Source organism: Calliopsis andreniformis, chromosome 5, assembly GCF_051401765.1.
Source record: "Calliopsis andreniformis isolate RMS-2024a chromosome 5, iyCalAndr_principal, whole genome shotgun sequence".
Taxonomy (NCBI): Eukaryota; Metazoa; Arthropoda; class Insecta; order Hymenoptera; family Andrenidae; genus Calliopsis; species Calliopsis andreniformis.
Genome location: NC_135066.1, coordinates 13,917,833 through 13,943,988, shown reverse-complemented (window position 1 = coordinate 13,943,988; position 26,156 = coordinate 13,917,833). Strand labels below are relative to the sequence as shown.

The 26,156-nt window shown below is 37.2% G+C and overlaps 1 protein-coding gene across 1 annotated transcript in view; it reads left to right on the top strand.

Annotated features, from left to right (window-relative positions):
* The first annotated feature begins 694 nt into the window (after positions 1-694).
* The window catches only part of Nrx-1 (neurexin 1), a 370,027-nt gene continuing 344,565 nt past the window's right edge, over positions 695-26,156 (top strand). The window contains exons 1-2 of the mRNA XM_076377439.1: positions 695-2,253; positions 26,027-26,074. Coding sequence (XP_076233554.1) covers positions 1,639-2,253; positions 26,027-26,074 — 663 coding nt within the window. The 5' untranslated portion in view covers positions 695-1,638. The remainder of the gene's footprint in view (positions 2,254-26,026; positions 26,075-26,156) is intronic.

Sequence of the window (26,156 nt, the reverse complement as noted above, 5' to 3'; positions counted from 1 at the left end):
CTGCGACATGTACGCGGCTGGAGGGTCGTTCTCGAATGACCGAGCCAGGGAATAACGCGAATTGGTTGCGCAGGGTGCGTGGTGAAAGTGCTCGTGTCACCGTGTATTAGGAGGTCGAGGTCGTGTCACGTAGAGGGATACGTTATTGCGAAGAATCTTTGTATCTCTGGCGCGGTATTGGGTCGAATGGTATTCAGTGGGAGAATCTGTGACCCTGAAGAAATTAAGCTGAACGTAATTGGTGACGGATTCGGAATTATTAGAGTGCTGCGCGAGGGAAGAAGGGAGCGATAGCAGGAAGCGAGGAAGTGGAGGTTGAGGGGCACTTGAAGAGACGACGACGTCGAGGGGATAGACGGAGAAAGTGTGTCACCGACGTGGTACGAGGCGCCTCGAGGTGCTTTAGGTTAGGTCGTTGCTGGAGTCCCTCGACGTAAAGCGACGTTAGAATAACAAACCCCCTGGGTATCGTCGCATTAATTATCATCGAATTAAGATTTTTCCTGGGGTCGAGTGCCACTGGAGAGGAGACAAATGGAGAATTCGTTAACGTGATGATCGGGATAAGTGAAAGTTTTTATTGAAGTCCTTTAATTTCTACCGAGATCTAGAATTAAAAGGTATGAGGCCGATTAAAGTAAAAAGTATCAGGCCTTGACAGTGATATTTGTTCAGGTACCACGTAAGCTTGTAAATGCAGTGGAATAGAATCTGTGGAAGTGCTGATAAATATGATCTTGAGGAGAAGGTGCATCAAAATCTTGTGAACGAAGGTACTTCATCTGATTAACAGGAAGTGGATTCATTTAATCCGATTTAATGTCTGCACAAGTGATCGAGAAGGTGATATCAGAACTAAATAATACATGACGTGCTGGTGAAGTGATACCCTCGCAAGGAATAGAATACTGAATTCTACAGTGCAACAGGAACGTATAGATGCGTGTTAAAGGAAAAGAGTGGTGGAATTTGTATTCTCGGTGTTATTCTGCAATATATTCTCTAAGGTAACCACTTATTCACATGATCTTTAAGTAGCAAACTAAAAGACTCGATCCGAAACATATCCAGAAACACTGCTTCTCCTCCAAAAAGGACTAATTTAATTTCTCTGTCAATTCCTTCCGGAGGATCTACTCTAAGCACTTCAGTCTTAAAATTTAAATTCCCTAAAAAACGACTTCTCCCTTCCGCTTCTACTCTTAACTTAACCGACCCTACGATCGAATATATCCAATTAAAACACTCTACAACTCGACTGCTCTGCATTTCCACACGAACGTGTGCATAGTCACTCTCTCTTTCCATACTCCATCAGACACGCACGCAGCAGAGAGAGTACGCGCGTGCGTGCTCACGTGCAAATGCAGCCGGTACAACGTGGCTAACGCAGAAGACAGAGATACACAAGGAACAGAGTTGCACTGAGCGAATCGTGGTGGAATCGAAGCTGACAGCTCTACGAGTCGCGCACGGCCGAATGTCAAGCCTACGATCATCAAGGAAGATTATCGTCAAGTGTAATGTGACACAGGAGGGGAACGGCGAGCAACTGTTGAAGTGAAGTGTCGTCGTGATAATCTCGAATAGTCTGATGAACAGGATCTAGCAGTGATTACCATTCGCAGCACCAGAACCATGTATACTTCGCTCGTGACCAGCAACGTAGGCGCACTGCTGCCCTGTCTGGTAGCGTTGCTGAGCCAGGCAGCCGTGTCCTTCGTCTTGGAGGGCTCAGCGACCAGCTACGCGCAGTTCAGGAAATGGAACGCAGGCCTGAATGGCACGCTGGAGTTCGAGTTTAAGACAGAGCAAGGAAACGGGCTGCTGCTTTACACGGACGACGGCGGTACCTACGATTTCTTTGAGGTGAAGCTCGTCGAGAGCGCGCTCAGGCTGAGATACAATCTCGGCGGTGGCGCGCAAATTGTCACAGTTGGCCACGACCTGGGCGACGGCCACTGGCACAAAGTGCAAATCACCAGGTGTAACGAGAACACCACGTTGACTGTGGATGGTGTCAGTGCCGTTTCGACGTCACGCGGGAAGGAGTTCGAGTTCGGAAAGCTGGCGGGCAATTCCGACGTCTACGTGGGCGGTATGCCCAGCTGGTACAACAGCAAGCTTACGTTGCTGGCACTGCCGAGCGTGATTTTTGAACCGAGGTTCAACGGTTTCATTAGGAATCTTGTCTACGCCGATGGAGAGAATACTGTGTCCAGGAGGCAGGAGATGAAGAGTCGAGATGCTAAGGTAGGCAGACCTTTTCTGTGAATTGTTTGCAGAATTTTTTTTAATGGTAAATGTTTCATTATTGAATTTCCTTTTGGAGGATTTACATGGAAATTCATGGAAACTCTTTAGTGTTTCATTGTTTGTGAGTTAGAAGGTATAATTTTGATTAAGTACGCTATGAAGAAATGAAATAGAGAACTTGGATTAATTGGCTTCAGGCTACATTTGAAACTAAAGCATCCCTTTGATGTTCAATTTTCTAAATTTTGTTAAGCTATCATGAAATTACTGTCCGACTTCACTTCTTAGTCCTGTTATATTTTCACTCTTAATTCATTATATAAATCATACTCTAACAGAAAATATAGATAATTGACGTCTGATAGATTTGATACCAATAAGATACTAAAAAACTTGAGTATAGGTGCTGACCTGTTTTCTTTTCGTTTTAAAATTTTTAATACAGATCTGAATCTTACGGACTTTCCAATAATGGAAACCTTTTTAGTATTCTTAAATGGTATTATAAATCCAGCTTCTATAATTATTATGCGCAATAGGAGCAATGAAACATCACGAACTGCGAGTAACCTCGAGGGATGAATTGGCAAGCAACTCCATCTTTTAAGTAGTACGTCGAAAATAATGGAAATGACCGATCGATAGAATACGATAAAGCGGTGCAGCGACACCCCTAAATGGCCAGTTTATTTTTAGGATAGTGCCTTCGTATTTGTGATTTAGGGGAGGAAAAGGTTTCGCTTTAAGTCTTTCGATCGTGCCCAAAATATATGAGTCGTTAGAAAAATTTCTTTCAGCTGATTCAGCCTTTAACTATAAGAATCTCTGCTTAAACAAATTAATCACCGAAATGACTAATAAGTCGAGATGTCTTCCTTCTAATAAATTAAGTTCACTCTGTAGCCTGTTAGAACGTGCAATAAAGTAAATTGTAAGGATTATATTTATCTCTCCACAATCGTGTATAACTCGAGAGAAGAATTTTATAACTTGTCCGTGTGACAAGTTATACCTCTGCGCGCATAAGAATTTCTTGCGTTCTCGTAAATCTAGGCCAGTCGTCACACAGGAGTATTGTTACGCACGCTGCTGACACCATTTCAGTATTCTATAACGCAAAGTTCATTTTAAAAAACCGTTTTCTTCTTTTCAACCACCGTTGGATATTTTTTCTTTCATCTGTTTTTAGAAACTGAACTTCGTTTGATAATAGATTCACTTTATTGTCTTTTGTTCCCAAAATATGCAACGGCCTTTACTCTCCTAGATGTATCTAATATTTGACTAGCTTTTGTGAACACAATTACTGCACAATTAACTCGAAAGTGCTGCTCTGAAATATTCATTCTCATTTCTGAAGCATTTAATATTTAACCGTTTGAGCAACTTTTCGAGGCTTTTTTTTAATATTTGCATGTTTGAGTAGTGGAGTTTCCTTAGAAGTTTGCATTCTTTTTTAAAATTACATTGTCGTCAGTGAATCTGAAAAATCTTGCCAGGAAATGTACGAAAATTATCAAATATTTAATTAGTCTACGTAGAATCTCCGACCAGTATCAGAAATTTGAGGGAGTGATTTCACATGCCAAAGCCAGATAAAAATGAGAAATGAAGATATCGCGTTTATTGCTTCGTTTGCAAGTTATTAATCGTTGAAGAAACGCCTAGAATGCGCGTGAAATGCGTCTGACTCGACCTATTCTACTGAATCTCTGCTCCTGACTACTGATTATGAACGCTGACAGTAGAATAAGTCTTCAAGCCAGACACATTCACAAATCCATAGACGATCATCCGAAGAACCCTAAACATAAACAAAATTGCACAAAATAACACGAATAATCAGTTTCCATCGACATACAATATTAATTTAGTCTCAAAGCTCCCGTTATTCCAGTAGAGAAATGTAGTTTCTTGCAACCGCCTCGTGGCTCTCCCATACGAATGAAGCCCGAACGGTGAATGCAATCTCAAGCGATCCCAGAACGCAAGAAGCCACTCTGATGGTGTCCACAGGACGAAACGGAGAGGAAATACAATTTCTGTCGCGTCGATAAATCCAAGTCGCCCATGTGCATTATGGCATGTTGTTGCATACAGTTGGCCGATCTAGGAAGGACGATAACGTCCACCGAATTATAGTAGTCTGCGAGAACGTTGTCCGAGCTGGTACCGAGTCCCCTGACGGATATCCTCGATTTGTCTTCTTATCTAATCGTTGGCAGATACGTCTATTATGCTTTGTCGCCAGCGAGCGAGCAGCACTGTTAAAATTCGTATGGTTCAGCGTAATAACGAACAAGCGCGGATGTATTCTTGGCATCCGGCCACTCTGAGAAATATGGAGCTGGCAGGGCCAATGGCCGATTTCCTTTCACAGAACCCGTTCTTTCCATGCTTTCGTTATCCGGCTTGCTGGTAATGCACTTCTCTTATACTACGAGAACTTACACTGGCAATGGATTACATCGGATGTTTCGGGAAAAGGATGGCGAACTCTTGGGTTCCTAACAGCGATCATTTGAGCGAGGAAGAGAGTTTGAACCTACCTGTTCTCACAGACAGTAGTTTTATGGGTATAAATAAATGGTTCCAAGAGTTTACTGTGATAAACCTAAGCATGGTCTTCAGGAGAGGCTATTATACCAGGTGTTCAAGCTGAAGCAGGCCACCTAAATATTTCCTTTGCTTTTAGTAACTCGAAAATCTAGAAAATTCAACAAAATGTATGTATTCCTTCTTTGAAACAATTTTCGTGTTATTAAAAAGAGAGGAGATATTTAGGTAGCTTGCTTCAGCTTGGACACCCTGTATATTCATGTAGGGAACTTCCCTTATATTAACACATCGTTAGTATTTCAAGAAATTTTTCAGTTAGTCAGTCTTCGGGACAACTACATTAAAAAATGAAGCGTGGCAAAGTGGCCAAACTGCAGAAATGAGAGAGGAGAATCTCTTCATACTTCTGCAGTTGGCCGTTTTGACGCAGTTCATTTTTTAAAGATATAGCTAATGTCCTGTTTTAGGTCCCGTCTGGCACTAGGGGAACTCTCCAACTAGGGTCTAAGGTACATTGGATTCTGTGATCCTTGAATTTGAATTCGTTGAATTTTTTACACAGAATGCTTGGCCACAGAGGAGAGAAGAATTTAAGAGGTGATTTTAGACATCAAAGTAATGTGGAAAGTAATAATCACGAAATTACGTTTGAGCCTTCGTTACTCAATACAAGAATCTAAGGCTGGGTCTACACCCAAGAACAATTTGCAAACGTTTGCACAGAGTTTGCAAATTTTTTGTCACCCTTACTCGATTTTCTGCGAACAGATACGCGAACAGATGAGTTCTAGAAAATTTAATTTCCATACTGTTCGTGAACAATTCGCGAACTCTGGTGTGTTCGTGCCTTAAGAATTGGCAAATCGAGTGTCATTGCATTAGGTTGTCAGTCTGCATGTGCAGCGCCTGACTTATTGAATCGGCATGGTGTTCCGATAGTTTGGAACTTAAGTGATTCGATCGAGCGGTCGAGAGAATGCAGTAACGCACACAGGTGATTGTTGAATGTTAATATTATTGATTCCCAGTTAACAGAGATATATGCAAACCGATTAACGTGTTATGCATGTGGCTCGTAAGCGTGATTCCGCGGCTCGTATAAATAGTTGTTGTGGAAAGAGCAATTAGACGTAGGGGCCGTTATTCTGCAACCGTTGCAGCTTTAATGCAAGCCGCATCGCGCTTAACGGCCACGTAAGGATACGTTAGTTTAAATAGATTAGATATAAGTACACGAGGCAGCGTTGAATATAAATAGGTTCGTTAAATGAATTTGAGGGAAGCTGTAAATGTGAGAGGCTTTTCGCTATGACTGACCGCTATGCCTCCTGCCTCCTTTGAGGCGCTGCAATGGGAATATGCAATCACTGCGAACGTGAATTTAGAGAGTTAATGTGAAAGTAATAGTGGTTTGTTACTGTGTTATCGTGGTTAGTTTCAAAGAATTTAGTTATTGCCATATGTATATGGTGAATATATTCTATAAATAGTAAACTCTATCTTCAATTATTTATAGGGTACGAATTTCTGAAAGATCACTTAGGGGCGAAATATTTATAATATATTTGAAATATATGCTTAAGTTGTACTAATTGTTCAAATATTTTGCAAATACAGTTTTTGGAGGGTTTATACATTATAACATGTATATATATGTTTAATATAGTATATAGAGAATAGGCTTAGAACATAGAATATAGAATATATAGAATATAGGCATAAACCTAGCATTTACTATTACAGCGTAGTCAAAATACTATTGCTACTTAGAAGAAAGAACATAAAACGTAACATACACCTTGCACTTTCGTGCAAGTCAGAAGGTTTAATAAAATTTTCAATCTGCCCCTTAGTCATTTTAATATCCGATCTTTAGAATGTCTTAATAGTGACACGTCAAATAAGAAAAATGATTTTGTTTCCCTTTGCAATTTTTAAACAAGCCAACAATTATTTTATCACGCAGTCTCTCGCGTATCTAGTTCATTACACGTTGAAACAATAGTACATTACGTGGCGCAATACGATCAGATAATTCAGCGAGAGATAAGTTAATGTATGCGACATGCACGCATGGTGGACTGTCAATTATGCATGTTTGAACAGCGTTTTCTCGAGTTTCAATCCAGCGATATCGAACGCCTGATGTTTCGCTCGGGTCGCGGACGTCGATTCAAAAGAAACGAAAAAGACGATAAGCATGATTAATAGACGAGAAAAGGATATCGTTGCTGGGAAGATAAGTATACGTTTCGACGTTGATAGATCACCGTGGGTTAATCGCCACCAATACTCGCAGAAACTTATTTCATTTTTCGATGCAGCAATTAGCGCTGCGCGATGTAATTATTCAGTGAGCTTGCATACGCCTATGATTAATATCCACGATGGGACGATGTAATTAATGCTACGCTGAGAATAACGCGTCTTTCGCGTTATTGGAGACTGAGGATTCACAGGGGAACGTCTCAAACAGACTGTGAGTGCGTGAAAATTTAAAAAACGCTTCATATATGTTCATATGCTAATGCACTAAATGTTGCTAAATCAGCTTTTTCACTTAGGTATAGGAAAAAGTTTCTTTCCATAAACTCTACTTCCATATTCGTGTGGGCTAATCTGAATTGGAATTAATTTTATATTTAATACTGAAACTATAGGATTAATAGGATTTTAATCATAACAATATGATGTTAAAATTAATGGTATCATGTTTATCTAAAATTAATGTTAAATAAGACTGAAAAGAGTATAAACAGATAATAGCTGTTTGAATTAGCAAAAATATAAATTTCATAAAAATTGGATAAAGTAAAACTATAGTATTGTATTTCACCAATTATTTGAGTATTCAATTCTAAGCAATAATTTATTCAGGAATCATAAAACATACTAAATGAATATTTAACGTGACAAGAGTATAGATAAATACTTTTTGATACATTAGTACCCTCAACTTTGACTTATAAGTTATTGACTAATTAATTCATACCTCGTTTTATGTATTTGATATATTTTTTAATTTTACATACAGCAGTCACCCATGTTTCATCCCATACAGAAAACTATAATAGCATCTATAATTCATCCTACATCTAAAATTGTCAATAACGATTCATAAAAATTTTAGCTTCCCCCTTTTTTTGACAGTATTTATTACTTCCAAAAAGTTTGCCTGCATATAGATCACAGCACCCAGAATAATTTTCCTCCCTCGGTAATGAAAATATCTGCATTAAAGGTTCAGCAGGGTAATAGGTTTGTACTATCACTGTCACTGTAACGGATAACACGTCCATGATCTATCAACGAGGGGACTATGATGGATGAATTTGTAGATTATGTGTCGATCAATAGCGCATGTACAGGTGCCTTCTGTATCGCGCGATGCGCAAAATTTACCTTCCGACCGATTGATAAATGTGTTTGCATTTCTTATATGTATTTGGGTCGCATATATAGGACGCGTGCTATTAAATCTGCGATATAATGCGATGGTCGCTTACGCGGTCGTGATTGAGACTTACAGATCGAAGGTAAAATGATTTCGTGCACGAGCTGATGACAGGATCGAATAAATATTCAGAGGCAAATATTCCAAATGAGCATTGCGTAATTGTGAGAAAGGAAAGGTCTGTCAATCCTCGCGATTCCATTAATGGTTTTTTTCCTCCCAAACTCATTTAGCAACTTCCCTTGAAGGGAACGAGCATGGGATATAAACTGACGGAAGCATTACTAAAGCTCAAGCTCGAAGTGTGGGATGTGGATTGCGTGCTTCGCTCGTGTGTAAAATTGAACGATAAGTATTTTAATATGAGTAGCTTCTAATGTATATAGGTACATACGTACTATACATTCATTACTTTAATTTGTGGTTGTTCCACTTTGTAAATGCAATTGCGTTGTTTCGTCTCTGAAAGTAATTTATAATATAGTTAGTAATTCATATTTAAAGAAACAAAATGTGGGGGTTGGGAAAAAATAATTTCATGTAGAGGGCGTTCCATAATTAATGGTGAGATAAAAAAGAAAAGAGAAACTTAAATAATAACCCAAACCTAACAATAAGATATTCTTTCAGACATTATTTCTCATTTTAAAATTGTCTTTGATGCAGAAGAGGATGTAGTATAATATATGCGTCTGAAGAAGTTAGAAAGTTTGATATTACTTCTATTTAACCCTCTTAAAGGCAATGTTTCACGCCACTCAAATTTTTACGATAAGTTTCAACTAGGTTAATATCTTCTTCGAAGCAATACACCCATGTCGATACATGTTGTATAATGTATAGGAGTTGTGTTTGAAGCAGTACGTGCATTATTGCCTTCGAACGGTATTATCTCTGACAATCTCTGACAGTGAAGACTGTTTGACATTAAAATTTTAGCCCCTAATTACACTCATGGAATACTAGCGAAAATACAGTCCATGATGGTTTCGGTATTTTTACACTCAACATGACTAGTCGCTGCGCGCTGGTTTGTTGATGAAATCTGTTTTTACTGGCGATATTCTCCTCGAAATATGGCTATTACACCATTGACGCATATTTCATGCGCCCTACTATTGTTTGGAGCGAGATAATGGCGTTTAGTTTCTCGAAACCACTCTAAAACTTGGTAACTTTAAGTGTTCACCGTTTGTCAAAAAGTAACGTTGTGTATAATAGACCATGATGAATAATGTTCTTGTTATTGTTGCTATTTCCTTGATAAACATTGGCAAGTTTCACCACTTTTGTGCACAGAGTCAGCATTTTGAATTCACACTATGGGATAATATAATGAACAAGTACACTATGTTTCTAAGAATTGAAAGTTTTAATTGAACTAAATTAAATTTTAATTTATGTTTCGAATAAATTTCATAAATTTTTGTTCAATTTAGAATGTCACAAAGTGTTTAACTAAATTTGTTCCTTATATGATTTATTTCAGTCTATTCTTGCATGTATTCCAAGTCTTTTCAAATGGTTCATTATAATTTAATGTTTTACACTAAAATACTAATGTGTACTCTATAAATGTAGCGGAGAACTAACAAGGAAGTTTCCCTTGTAGTCGAACGTATTGAAAAGGCTATCAAACATTAATTACCACCTACGTATGAAGCCGTAATATTCTCAAATGAAACCATAGGTAGGTTCAGTTTGATTTCGTTTGCTGTGGAGTTTGACCGTATATCGACGTGAAATATTAGAGAACCGATAATTAATTTGACTAGCTAATATGTTTTCCTTCGAAATTAAAACCTCGAACTATGAAGTGGAAATTCCACTTCATCATTTATAGTTAAGCAGACCTTATAGTATTACGTAGGTATAATACTTTCTTAATTATAGCTCCATTTAAGAAACAAAAGCCACTATCAACTATTATTGTCTCCGAAAAAAATTTAGATAAAAAATTCTGAATTCTGATTTAGTCACCGATTCACACTAACTTAAGTAGATAAATTTATTTAACACAATTTTTTGCAAAGTATAATATAACATGTTTATTAGCATGATACAGTCGAGAAAAATCCATATTTTATATTTTTGTACAAAAAAAGTCTATAAATTCCCATTTATTATACCCCTGTGTATACCTATGTATACATAAAAAGTAGATTTCATTTGTTCAGATGATTATGAGATAAAAAAATGACTACCATCGCATAGGTATAATCCTGAAATTTCGTGCTGACATTCACACGAGATATCTTCTTTAACGCTTATAAATAACTATAAGCACCTCATGTATTGCACAGACAATCGCTTAGGGGAGCCACCCGCTCGACTAATCAATTAAATTCATCGCTCCCCGCGAGCGCGGTGTTTGAGTGACCTCTTCTGAAAGTTTCACTACGACGAAGAGGTCGAAACGGTTTGTCATTATGAAAAGCAATTTCATGCCAATGCAATTACAAGCCGTAGTATCGCCCATGCACCGGCTGCAGTACCGCGTGTTTGCGTTTTAATGCGTGCATCGGCCTGACTGCAAAGCGTCCTGGATTTCAGTTCACTTGGCATGGCTGGTGATGCAGTGTTAACCGAATTCTGAAATACCACGATATGCACTTCTCGACAGATTAGAGATCAACCTTACTTGTGTATTTTGTACGCTTAATAAATATTCAGTAGCGAAAGTAAAATGTTCTTTTTTATACAGTATGCTTGCGGTATATTAGAGAATGAAACACTGAATTATTTATTTTACTAAAGAAAGAAGATTCTAGAAATGTATTATATTTGTATCTGAAAGTTAAAATGATTCACGTCCTTTTTTGTTATTTTTCAGGAGAGCCAAAAACAAATGAGATTGCTTATTTCTTGACATAGTATTTGAAGTAGTTTATATTATTAAATTTCCTTTGCTTATAAGGTAACTTAATTAAATTCAGATACACACGTCTTTTCCTACCGCATGTTAGAGAAACTAAAATGGGAAATGTAGATGCTACAATTCGTATATGTAGAAATTCAAATTCTTTTTATGCCATATTAGATTTTTTCGTGTTCTTAATTACCTCTTTTAAGTGTAATGCTATCGAATATATTTAATATTTTATCTTTTCCACTTCGTGAGCGGCATTTACCACTGTAAATTTCTTTTTATATTAATGGGTTATTACCCGTACAAAAATAAATAGATAAATAAATAAATCCCAGTTATTCTAATAAACTGAAGAAAAAGCAGTAACATCCTGTGACATCAACTCAATTTTGAGAAAAGTGGACTTGCTCTAGTCTGACTCTCAGGTACAGATTTTACTAATACGATATTCTTCGTTTTTCCATCAAAAGTTACTACTTATCTCCAAGCCAAAAACGAATAAATTAATAGATTAAATTTGACTAAATCCACAGATTAAAATATTCAATTGGCCTATCCAACGTTGAAACTTGATTAAAATGAAACTAAATTATTTGCAGAATTTTCATTCTCGAGGAACTAATCAATACGTAAACGGCGTTCCTCTGAATCGAGCTACACTTCACGGTAAATTACCCGGTGAAATCGTTGGCAGGATTGTCTCATTAAGCGTTCTCGTGGATCGAAAAAGAGTGGGACCTTCAAACAGCCGGATACACCGCGCCGTAGCCAGACGAATTACGAGCATGGAGGAACGATGCTCGGTTTTGTCGGTGGTTCCCCGAACAGACCAGGCCGCGGTTGCGACGCGGAAGAGTGGGAATGCTTTCCGTTTCCGGCGAAATTCCCGCCATATTCCCAGGGCGCGGCACCTCCGCTCTCTCTGCTTCGATTTCTGTCTCCTTCGCTCTTTCCCACTCTCGTTTTCACTGTTTTATGTTCTTCAAGGAATTATTCAAATTCCTCTGTTCTGCGGTGACTAGTTATATCAATTCGTTCTATGCAATGCATATGTGTATTATACAAATTTTTATTCTTAAGGTAACATCACTTGGTGTTCAATATTTTAATGGCAGTAAAAGGCAAAGTGCAAGACAAAACGTGAAGGTGGATTGTGTATGATTAATTGATTAGGTGAATTACTGGTGAAGTCGATATCAACGCATGGAGTATAATGTGAGCTAGGAAATGGATTTCTTTGAAATTAGAATAAGGATAGAGAATTAGAGGGTTTGCTATGATATTTAGTTTTGTGGGTTATGGATGTAACTTGCATGTCTGACTAATCACTTATCATTTCTACTTAACGCTTCTAACGCATGGAGTATAATGTGAGCTAGGAAATGGCTTTCTTTGAAACTAGAATAAAGATAGAGAACTAGAATGTTTGCTATGATACTTAGTTTTGTGGGTTATGGATGTAACTTGTATGTCTGACTAGTCACTTATCATTTCTACTTAACGCTTCTAGCCACGTAAAAGCATGACTTCTGAAGTTACAATCGAATAAAATTGTATTCTGATTTCTTCAGTCATCCAAATGAAAATTTATAAAGTAAATAATGAAATTTTTTTCTACCAGTTGAAGAAATTATATTATAATTTTTAAGATTAAAGAAATGAAAATAATTTTTCTCAGGAACAGTGGCATTCATATTTTCAGTAACTATTACTGAAATAAGAAAAAACATTTTTATTCCTCGTTTTCGTTCCACTTTTACGCAATAACTTCTATTTCGATTATATCATTAACTATAAAATGCCCCGCTTTGAATATAACAGGAAATGTATGTAGGTACATTCATTCAATTTTTCATCTACACGCGAAAAATATTTCGATACAGTATTTATTTAATTTTAGCAGTGACCTCAAAGGCAACCATAAATTCAATAATAAAAATTCCCAAATTCGCCAATTATTGAACATTCTAAAGGTTCTGTTTCGTTTCAATCTATCCAAAATGGAAAAATAGCTACAAATTTTTTACATTCTTGACTTCAAATTGAAGAAATTAGGCAGAGTTAAATTAATCTATCAACCAACTTCTTTTCTTCAAAGAAACTTATCCTATTAGACATTCTGTCGATGATAATACAGTCTCTAAAATTTGATTATATGTTCAGCTAGAAATCAGCAATACTCTAAATAACCATAATACTCATTATAAAGAAAAATAAATGTTATATTTCTCATTTATTCTGATATACCTAATCCCACAAAAGCAGAATGTCTGAACTTACTCATAAATTACAGACGACGCTAAAAAATGACACAAATTTATAACTCAGTCTAGCAATGCACACTTTGAAAATCTGAAGTCCGTCTCGAAAAGAACACAAACGTACCTATGCAAATATGCATGTGTACAGGTGGGCACGTGACGCGTTTAAACGACAAGCAACCAAGGCTCGTGAAATGCTTCACGCGCTCGTAAACACAATCCGAAAAAAAAAGGAAAAAAAAAACAATCGTTCCGTCGGAAAATTCCTGTCAAGAGAAGCACAAGCGATCGGCGTTTCCACCGCTGGAACTGAAATGTTTTTTACAACATTCTCGTCTCGTGCTTGGGATAGCAATTTTATGGGTGAAATACGGTCGGTGCACGAAGGGGAAAACATTTTGTCATCGTCAAAACAGACGACAAATGTTTGCATTGAAATACACATGGAAACCCTACGAGTGCGGTTGCGGATGCGCTTTGGATATCGATTCCAGCCTCGGCGATTGTCGAAGGGAGACGCCAGTGAAGAGATACGCTTTTTCTCCTCCCGTGAGTCACGTTATACTTATCTGCTGCTCTCTCGCGGCTCTTGCCTTTTAACCCCGACGAAAGTGTTCCTGCTCCTGGAACTTTCGGTTAATGGTGTCTACTTCCGTGGAACTTTTACGATCGTTCCCGCGGACATCTTAAATCTTGTGACTAATCATCCTAAAACCGCGGAACTGTGAGTCCTTATGCATCGCGTTTCTGCAGATCCTTCGTGGATGTGAGGTCTCGTTGACTGAATTGTTCCTCGTTTTCCATTGCACAGTCGTGCTGTTTGAAGGACACAGGGGAAGAATTTGGTAAATCAGATTTTTGAAATTTTGCAGGAGAGGTATTTTAAAGAATGAAAGTTTTCCAAACAAATCCCAAATTTAGAAAACAAGTATTTAATGTTTAGGATTTGTTTTTTACCCCCCTGTTAAGAATATTCAAAAATTTTATCTTCATGGCACTTATTTTTCCCTTAGTTTTTTTGTGAACTATTCGCTGATTTATTAATATTTTTCTTTATTACTAATTGTGTCTGCATTTATTAAATTTTTTTCCCCTTTTCCTCGAATTTATCAAACTATTTCTCTGTACAGTTATTATGAAAATGGTTATATGTTGGAATCTGTCAAATTTTATATTTTTTCATTTCGCGTACGAAGGCACATCCTTTTGGCTACCAGATGAAAAACAGAGAATAGAGAAATGTGAACTTATCAGATTCTTCCCATGTGATCTTTATTTGTTTAATATTGATTCGAATAAAAAGTGATATTCTTCTTTTATGCATACAAGATTAATGTATTCTGCGGTGGTACTCTGCAAAAAATGATGAATAAATACGTTTGTTTATCAAAATGGTCAGAAATTAAAATTCAGAATAACTTGCTTCGATCGAATCCACTAGCGGTTCTAATGAATATTGATTACGAAATTATTCAGTGGTTCAGGAATGGAAAAATTTTAATATGGTGGGAGCAGGTATAAGTTCTTTATAAATAATACTAGATAATTGTGCAACTTTCAATTACTTGCATAGTTTCTTACTGATAGAATCTTCGAATAGAATATTGGAATAGTAGAATCTAATATAGAACAATAATAATCTAGTACTGACAAATACTTCGAAGATCTTAACTCCATGCTCCTCAGTTAAAGACATTTTGTGCCATATCAAGATAAAGCTGCACTGTTAGATACATCGTGATATTACTTTCTCGAAATGAAACTCAGTAATTCTAAATTACGGAAATCATGTCATTAGATTCGAGAAAATGTTCCCCCGAAATAGTACAGAAGTTTAGAATGTCAATCCCTACTCTGAAACCACGAGCAATTTCTTCAAAGCAATATATCATTGCCGGTGTAAAAGTGATCGTATCCATCGTATCACGAATTTAGAAGCGATCACAGCAATTCCCGCAGCGTTCTGTGACTTCTTATTCTGCAATTTTCGATTCCGCTCCGAGTCTAAATTAGCCATGCCTCCGGTTATTATTTGATACGATCGTCGCGCTTTACGTGCTCTCCCAAATTTAGCCGTCGCGTCGTTCATGCAAGCGGAAGGACCAAGACGTGACTCATTTCTTTTCGCGCGAATATACATGTCCTTTCTTTCATACAGAGAGTTAACAAATCATTTAAATAGATTATTAGAACTATATGAAGAAGAATCAGTTATGTAAGAGATATTGTTATATGTAAGAGAAAATAAATGTAAAGAAATAGAAGAAAATAGAGTGAAAGAATGAGACAACTCTGAAATCTTTTTTCTAATTTTTGATGTGCCTTAAAATTGAGACAGATAAATTACTGCTTTAAAGTTAGATTATTTATGAAGATATCTAGCCCTTGTTTAATTGACTTCTGAAATTCTTAGTTATACTGAAACACTGCAAAACTCGTGAACTGTGTCCTAAGACAAACGATTATCCCATGAAACATGCATATTCTTCTTGGAAATATTAAAGTAAGCTTCTGACAACAATTTAGAAAAGATAACTATGTAAATTCAGTCTGAGGTTATCGAGGACCATGAATGTCTTCTTGCACGAACTTTCCCTACTTCACGTATTAGGTTACACATATCCCCTTGTCACAACTGGTTATCCCTTAAGGAAAATCCCCAGTTGACTACACGTCGCTGGGGTTCTCTTACGAATTATCTCCTCGAAGCTATGAATAATTCAATGCTGTTTACAAAACTGAACTATCCACTCTGACCGAAGTTGTGTCAAAGTCCGCAGACGGTTAAAGCAGTTTTAGCAGGTTCAAGAAAGAAGAAGCAAAGTACGCAGCGAAGAATCAAGTATCGAAGAACGTGGAGGCACAGCTTGGGCATAGCTCTTGGCTTAGTCTGAGCTGGTTTTAGAATATTTATGACTACGGAACTACCTCCAGCATACACAGTTTTTACTGGATAAGAATACCTGTCGAAACATCACTCGCATGTCACTCCTACTGCTGTAGGCGCTATGAATACACATGTGGTAGTCGAAATAGCCTAGACTTGAAGAAATTTGAGAGTGTGTCAGTGTTTAGGAAATTTTATGCATTATTACATCCTATTTATTTCCCCTTTTTCAGGCATTTGAAGCCTCGTGTTTTCTAACTCAAGGAAACATGTGACAGCAAAAAATTATATTTTATCTTACATATTTGTGTACACAGTATTTGGTTACAAGTGGAGAAAAATTTAAGAAAACAAAAATGAAAAAATAGCCTAGTGATGGCGAAGTTATACTTCAAGTCATCATCATAATATTAATATTCCCAATCTATTCACGTCTATTAATCATATTAATAGATATGTGAATAGTACTTACTATTTTCTTTTTCATTTGTATAGAAAAAGGCATCCCAGTGCACTATATTTTACTGAGCATCTTAATATCACGGTCTCAACAATAGTTTTGTTCCACACCCTTCTTTATAATTCAGTAAAAAGGGCTTTCCACGAAGTGCCAAGTACCTTGGCACCTGGTCAGATTTTGAGATGTCCTCTAGAATGTCGGGCCGTGAGCTATCCACACGAAGTCGGCATTCTTTTCGGGTAGAAAAGAAAAGGCGGAAGGAAGGGTACGAGCGAGTCGCCGTGTGTATGGAAGAGGTTCAAGAAAATGTCTAGAGGTGGAAGCCTGATTTCGGTCGCCATCGAGTTTCCTTTCAAACGATACCTTATACCTCCAGCTCGGGGCCTTTCGTTTCTTACGCCCTTACCTCGAGTCTCTTTCCACCTTCTTGCCTCCAGCAGCGACATAATAGGAATATAATATTGTACCTTCAGGAGTAAAATGGAAAGAGCGGGAAGAATTCTTGATACTCGGTGACGCTGTGATTATTTATATTTTATGTTAACTCTTAAAGAGATCGTGATGCTGAGCATACAGCAAATCAAATTGATATCGTAAATCCTAAAAGATGACTTAGTTTTTAGAGGAACTGGAAAAACAACGAAGTCTATATTTATAAAGATCGTGAAGCTTAAAGAAAAGAACTCCACGCAATTGTACTGTATTCAAGAATTCGAAATTAGAAGATGCTCGTAAGAAGACCTCATTTTCCCTCTGTGCATCTTGTGGAGGGCGAATGTCCATGTAGTGGGCCTTAGAGAGGTCCAATAGAAAAATGGGACGAATTCCCAACTGCACGATGTCTACCAGCAGAACATTGCAGAAAAAATTCTTTCTTTGGGAAACCAGAACCAATATTGCTACATGGCGAGACAAAATGTCTTCCAGTGACGTTATACAGCAGAAAAGTGGGAGTACCGCAGGCAATACAATCAAATACCGCGCAGTACCCCCACTCTTCCATTCTATAACAGCACTGGACGACATTTTGTCTCGACATATGGCAATATTGCCTAGAACCAGGGATGGTATAAAACCAGCTGCTCGGTGACATCAGTTGATAGAGAGGAAACTTTTCGAACGAGGTGGGGATTCATAGCAGTCACTGGTTGGTGGGGCAGTCCCCACGCCATTCAAAAAGTTCCCTCTCTACCTCATGACGTCACTAAACAGCATGTTTCACACCATCCCTGCCCAGGACCCATAAATCCTAGATCCTAAAGTCCTCTTCCCATATCGTGAGGTCTTACGATGCGTCGATTGTCGTTGAAGGTCTGACTAGGAAACCAGTTCGAGTAAAAGCTGAATCCCCTTCCAGCCAGGCCAAGTTCTTCAAGAAAATATACGATCCCTAACAAATTAACATCCTCAGAAACGCACAGTTCCAAGGCAGCGTAAACGCGTGCCTTACTACTAATAAACGTGGCTTAATAATTCATAAACTAGTTTCTCTAGTCTTAGTAATCACATCTCGCGGCCAATTTTCTTGAGGTACACGATGCATTGTCCCTGTTGCATTTTTATGCAAGTACTTCGCTTATATGTTAAGCTTGGTATAATCTCAGATCCCTTCCTTTTTCTCTCCCACTTCGAACATCATGCTGCGACACCGTCGCAGCAGCCGTCGAGAATCTCGAACGTTGAAGCAGCTCTACTAGCTGAGTCCCTAGAGAAATTCGATAAATTCGGTGCCCGAAGCTCTCTTCCTAACCTGCTGCTCGATCGCGTAATTCCACGCGAGAAAGGCGACGGAGGAAGAGGAAAAATGAAGAGCGGCGCTGATATCGACATTCCTGACTACGGGGATATGTACAAGAGGTTGAGGGTATACGGTATAAGGGCTGTAAATTTTGAAATATCCGCCGAACACGTTCCTCTCTGTTGTATATATCGGGCTTTAATTTTGAAGATGTAGCGCGTGTCTGAGATTCCTCGTTATTTTGAAAGCGGCCAGCGGGTCGAGAGGGAAACTTGTGTCGCGCCGAGTATTTACTCTGACAGCATGATACGTCGCTTGGGGGTAATGAATTTCGTCTGATGACATTTAATTAACCCACCGCACTATTATTGGGGATTTATTTTGGAAAAGTGCATCGAGTACTATAAAGATTTCATTTTAAAGTTAAGTGCATACACGGCACTAAAATTGTTATAGAATGCTCCAGTGCTGCATACATAAACTCGTGTAGTTAGCCTTGTTGCGACTCTCACAATCAGCGGTTTATTGGACACTTATTAATCTTTCCGTTTTTTTAAATTTATTATGTGTTCCAGGGGCTACCAAATTTTATGAATATCTTTAATGCATATAGGGTGGGTTCAAAGAATTAAAACATCTATTTTTATCTAGCAGCTCATGAAATGTAAGCATTATACCAAATCCAATACCTACACAATTAGTATATAAGCTTTAAATACTTCTAATAATGTGCTGACAAGTCAGATACTTTTTATAATTTTAGGTTATATACAGGTATACGTTGTACGTAACAAGTATGTGTTGATCTACTTCCTACTTCTCGAATTTTCAGAGCTTTACAAAAGCTAAACCGTAAGGGATACAGCAAAATTTGTGAGGACTTCTTTGCTCCATTTCTGTTCCTCAATGCATCTGTATAATTGCAGAATCCTCTGATTGTTAGTTTAACATATAGATACATTAACTTTAAGGCATTATTACTGCAAAATGGTGGCAGATTGGACACTACGTTATAAGGCACTTTGTATTCCATTTGAGCTCCTCTACTACCCCTTATAATATTTCAACGTGTGCTTGTAATGCCTTATAAACAAAAAAAGGGAAATAATGAAAGAAAGTAACACGAGCACTTAATACGAATTTTATATAGGTATTGGAAAGCAATGCAACCTCTTTGCATTAAATAAGTATATCAGTTTCCGCAGAAATCAACGTTCACTGGAATCTCGCGGTTCTGTTTCTCGTCCACCACAAAGGAATTCCTCAGACGATAACTTATAGGTCTAGCCACGGAATTCTTTTTTCCTCCGAGCAGATCCATGATCGTTAGGAGGGCACGGCAGTTCTTTATACTCTCAGTGGATCCAAGAGAGAGGCTCTGCCCATCGATGATTAAGTCATCCCCCGAGTTTTATCCTCGGAGGGTTGAAAGAAGCTCCGCTGGGAAGACTTTAACTATTCCCCTCCCGCTCCCGTCCTTCTCCATCGCGTCCAGCTTCGATAGCAAAAGAGGGAGGAACGTGGCTTTATCTTCGATCGTACTTTCGTGCCGCTGCGGTCTCGTTTGCGCAAAGTCGAGCGAGATAATCGATACGTCTTCGTCTACTCTCGCCACCTGGAGCAGTCGAGATGCTACTTCTTTCCTCCACCCTTGCCCTTTATGCCTTTCCGCGTGCTTCCTTTTATCGGAGTCACCTGAACCCCTCCGTCCCCATCGCCCCTCCAGAGTCGTCCAATCTCAGTCCTGTTAGCTTCCGTTGTAAACGGTTTTCCGAATCCGAACGTCCAAATGAAGCCATAAAAAGTGGGCTCCCCTGGTTTTTTGCCTCGTCGCTTTTTTCAATTCTCCGCGTAAGCGCGCGTTGCAAACTCCGAATGCAAATTCAAGAAAGTTCCCTGAACTTCATCGTGCATTGTGGCAGGCGGAAGTTTCGAAAAATTCGACGCCGCCAGGGGATTTTACGAGTTCGAAGTTTAATTAACGACGCTGGAACGTGCTCGCGAAATATTCACCACGGGTCTATTTTTCAATCCCAGCAATTTTCGTGTGCCCCGTGTCTTTTACCGACGGCAACAAAGCATAAATATTAAGCGTCCACGCGAGCTACAAATTTCCACGAACATGATGCGGTCTTCGAGATATTCATTGCTGTGGATGAACACTGCACTTACCCTTGGGTAGAGGGATTAAAAGAGGACCTAGTTTTTATTACAAATATTTACTTATTCCCTTCCTAAGGTTATAATTATTCAAAGTATTTATTACTAATAGATTACTAAGTAATTATATAATTTTCCTTTTTTTAGTCTGTCTTGCTGATCGAGTTCTTTCGATTCAAAAACATACTTTTGGAGGGGAAAAATTGTCTATGTGTAATATATTAGAATCCAGATCTAATAATCGAAATGTGGTGGAAAGGTTAGGGGATATTTCAAGTTATTGCAATTTCGAGGGTAGTATTCAACGACTAGTGGGTCATAAACCGCAAATATTAAACGCTCTCATAAAGCGGGAATCTCCTGCGCTACCAAAGACGCGGTTCAGTTGAAGCATCGTGGTTATTCCTTTTCGTGCAATAGAAGAACGCTGAATACGAACATAAACAGCTTGCAGTCTGATTTCTTATGACTCATCCGTTCCATTCTGAAATGGAAATATTTTAAATATTCACAAAAGGACTATTGTATCCAATCTTTATTACTCGTTATGAAACGTTCAAAACCGCCTATTATTTGATTTTATAGACTCATCAATGTTAAACGAGTTTAAGCTTTCATTGTTTTATGTTTTAGCGAGGTAGTTAGCTGTTTTCACTAGGGTAACGTAAAAAACACTGAAAGAAGTGACACAATCAGAAATAAAGGTATCATTAAGCTGAAGTATTCTAAAGCTTGGTCTACGCTACGTAACAAAACATTGTTACATTTTTTTCTAACTTTGTTACATAACATATTTCTATACATAGTTCCAATCATCGTGATAATACTTTGTTATACTGTATATCTTATAACGTTGTAATTTTTTGAAGCTCTAAAGTTCTAAACTAAATAAAGTACCCAGGGGTTTAAAAAATATCGCATTTGACATTTATTCATCAACCAACGCAACTTGTTCAGACAGTCCAGGCGCACCCTGTATATTAATTTCATATTAAACATGCTTTATGGCAGCGAACTTTACGAGTGTCTTTCTTATTAACACGTGTACCGAAGCTTTCAAACCATGGGTGTATATATGTATAATATCGATTGAAGCACCCACGTTCTCCACGACTCTTTTTTATAGTACATCCATTACGAAAATAGTTTCATTATATAACCCATGTGTGAAGACTCATCCACACACTGGTGATTCAAAGAAACCAGTTACAAGGATCTCTGTAAACTGGTATAATGACAAGCTTATCAAAAATTGTATGCCACATCCTCACAATACAGTCTGTATTCGCAGCTGAAAAGAGTTAGTGTTCAAAGCTGCGAGGAAAGTGTTTCGAATGAAATCCGATGTAAAAGGGACGACGTAATAAAACTCTGAAAATATTATTTTTGTAACAGAAAATTCTGGATTCTGGTATTATTCGAAGCGATAGTACACTTCGCAATGTTACTGAAAATTTTTATTGTAAATAATTTACTATCGTAAAAGCAGAGTGATTTCTATTCCCCTTTTCAAAGGTCGAATTTTGAAAATCCTTTTATAGCAGTGTTAATATTTAGCATTTGGTGCAACGGAATCCTGCGGCTTAGAGTTTGACAGAATTCCATGACCACGTAAAATGTTGGATTAAATTTAATTGAATAAACGTTGCGTTAAAAAATTTTTCGGTACTTCGACTTTTAATTGACAAAAACGAATTTTAATGAATCGTGTTTACGTTGGACTCCTCAACTGTCGTTAATTACATTTCAACTTTCGAAATTTAATTTTGAGTTAAATACTGTTACGAATGAAAAGTTTCCGTATTTCCTGCAAATACAGGACGATTTAACCACCTTGCACTCAATATGCCAAGTTTAAGGACATGGCCATGGTGGTCCCAATTGGGGGACATTGATATCCTCTTATATGAAAAAGATATTACGTACTTACTTATCTATGCTCTCTTTTTGTCTACTAACTTAGTTTTTAATAAATTCTCTAGCAAATATTATGTTTTTAATTTTCAATTACTAACAAGTAAAAGTTTTGAATCGGGAAATTCTAGTTTTAATTAAACCTCATGTAAATGTAGAGTATGTAAAAGTAGATAAAGAGCACTTTTTTGTCGAAAAAAATGATGCAATGAAATTAGCCCTTCAAGTTCTTGCATGCAGGAGAATAAAACTGTATAAAAAATTAGAAGGTGTCGTAGCTTTTAAAATGAGCACAGACTGACTGTCTTCTTTTAAAGTTTACGACCTTACAGGAAAAGAATACACGCTGTACAATGATTCGAATTTCTGGCACATTTTACTTTAAAAGCTGCCACATTTAAAAGGTTAATTGTTTCAATATTCCAACGTGGTACAGTCGTTCATATTTGAAATATTCCTTTTGTTAGTGCATTGTTGCCTCCTGACCAATCAGACTTCCTTTCGTAGTACACATTATGCCGCAGTAGTTCAAAGAACAGTGGAAATTGTGTTCCCTTTTAGGTTGTTGAACGTGCTTGCCACTCGTTTTTGTTCTACGTTCAGTAGACTACAGGTATAATTGCATTTTATTTCCAATTTCTCATTTCTCATTTCACCTTTTATTTGAAGAATCAGTATATTTTCCAATTCTTTGTCCAGTGGAAATACTACAGAGTGATCCTGCTATGTTATTAGGACCAGTGAGTCGTATTTTTTATTGTTTTTTGTTAGAAATTGATTAAAGAATGATAGATTCTTCCAGAACGTTATAATCATCTTCAAACAGACGGATAGTTGCTGTTGCTCTTCATTATAGTGGAAGCTAGGACGCTTATATATTGATTTTACTACTTAAATATGCAGGGTACCTCATGCAACTAAACAGACTTACATCTTTATCATTAGAAATGGTTAGAAATAGAAAAGTGTCACAGGACAAAAGTAAGTAGTGGTTAGAAGAAAAATTGCATATCTAATTTCATTTAGAAAGAAAATTTATAAATAAACCTACTTTACAAGTATATACATTAATGCACAAGTATGCATAAAGGTAGAGCAGTCATACAGAATGTATCTATAATGCCATTTAATTTTGCCCTGTGACATCTCTTTGCATCTCTAACAGTTTTGAAAGACATAACTCCGCCCAGTTGCGTGAGACATCCTGTATGCCTTTTAAAAGATCATATCGAGTCACTCTGTGACTGCCCTAGTTTGTATCTATACTAGGACAAGCTAGAATGCATGCCTCTTGCTGTAATTGGGATTCGTGAAATATTGATAGCTTTATTGGCAGATCAAACGCGATTTTCCGATATAGATACTTCAGATACTCGTATTTGTTTCTGGACTTTAGATAGCTTTTAAAGCAGAAGTAAAGAACTCTCAGTATTCAAAGTTTCCTAGTAATTACACTGTATGAGTAATGAAATGATAGCAAAATAATAAATTTCAAAAAATACGAGCGTAACGCGAGGGAAAATGTACAAAAACAAAAAAAGAACAGAAAAGAAAAGATAACATAAAGAGTATAAAACATGCTAATTAGAAGGTGAGATTAAAATAGCTAAAATAAAGTACAGTATAAATACGAGGCTCTCTGAGGTTCAACATGTAAAATATCGAAAGTATCTACATAAAATAAAGCATAATCAGTGCTGTAAATTTCATTAATTAAACAATTTAGTGTTAGATCAACGATACCAGAGATAAACATTTCTCCGTGTCCACGTATATTTAAATCTCTTCTAATCTTTGCCATTATTCAAATTCACAATATTTTAACAATCATTCTGTACGAAAAAAAATTCGGCACAGTGATACGTAACTTAATATGCGCAAAAAAGAGGAACAATTATAAGTCAACAAGAGCCTCGACGAATGTAGATCACACAATTAAATGCAATAAACACGGGCAACGTTGCGAAAAGTAATAACAGAGCCGAGAGGGAACAATTTCCCGAGGAGCTTTTTCGATCTGGACCAACGACCTTATCTGCCATAGAGAGCGGATGTGTTGGTGTTTACACGATTCCCACTCACACCCCCGGAAATTCCCTTTTGTTTATCGTCGTACTCGCCCCTATTCCCTGGTTCAGCGTCGTCCTTTCCCTTTCCAGTTGAGACCGCTATTTTTTGCTCTAATTAACCGCCACCGTACCAGTTTCAAATCCAAACACCGCTTGCGCCGATCCACTGTTCCCTTTTCCACTTTTCGTCCCTTGTTCCTGTTCGAAGACCCGTCAAACATGCGTTTCAATGTAAAATAATTACTCGTCGTGATTTTCACCCATGGGTCATTGTAACGTTGTCGGCGTGTACTCGTTCAGTGATTGCAATTGAAGACCCCAGGGGAAGAACTTGATAAGTCACATTTTATAGGAGACCGATTTCAAACGTTGGGACGTTCGATATTAATCTCGTATCTATGAAACTGTTTTAATATTTGATTCTTGGTTTATACAGGGATTTTATCGATGATATGGAATATTTGATGTCGTAGCTTAATGCAGTAGATACTGTAATAATCTCTTATTCAAACTCCTTATACTGAAAAATAAAGTTCCTACTTAAAATAAAACACTTTATTTTTAAAATATCAAATAAAAACAGGAAGAATCACGTGACTGAAGTTGATAGAAGATACTAAACAGTTGAAATGAAATAATAATATTAATAATGCGGAAATAATAATAATAGTAATAGTGAGATTCTTTTTTTATTGAAGTTTCTCGAAAAAGTCTTCAGCTGCTGGGCTGCAAAAGACTTTTAAATTTTGTGAACCTTGTAAATACTTTGCTATACAATAAAAAATGGTTTACAGGGAAATTCAGGTGATACAGTTGTGTGACTCACCCTGTACAACAACAAATATTTGCTAGTCCAAAATTGCGTAACAATGGAATCGAAGATATTGTCTACGTATACACTATAGAATTTGAAAAGTTCGGAAAGAAAGTTCTGTTCGAAGTACGAAAAGTTTTATGGTTACAATTCAAAGTTCGACCATGTTCTAAGTTTAACGATTCAATATGTTCAATAAATTCTATTAACCAAGTTTCAAGAACTCTACTAAAACATTGATATCTATTGCAGTATCATTAAATTAATACGATTATTAAGTTAATATTATCTATTCATAATTGATACTGATTTCTTCTTCATGGAATTTTTTAAATTAAATTCTTTTTAGTATAATTTATACAAAATATGGTATACAATATGTTTATCAGTTTATTCATCTCAATTAAGTAAGTTCTTCATCATTTTTAATAGGGTACTATAGTAAGTCTCCCGAAATTGTAATTTGTAATGCGTAACTTTACATGCTTTAACAAATGAAAAATGTAATAATTTCTTTTTTTACAATATCTTAACTGTATAATAATATTTTTATTAAATAGCATTCTTTCATTTTTGCTGTTTCAGTGTGGTGGATTTCCCTGCGTCGAGAATGTGAAACGCAAATCGCCAAGGGTAAGTTCTATCAGACAGAAGATATACACCCTCACTACCCTAGTGTATACCCTACTAGTGTATACCCTCACTACCCTTCACT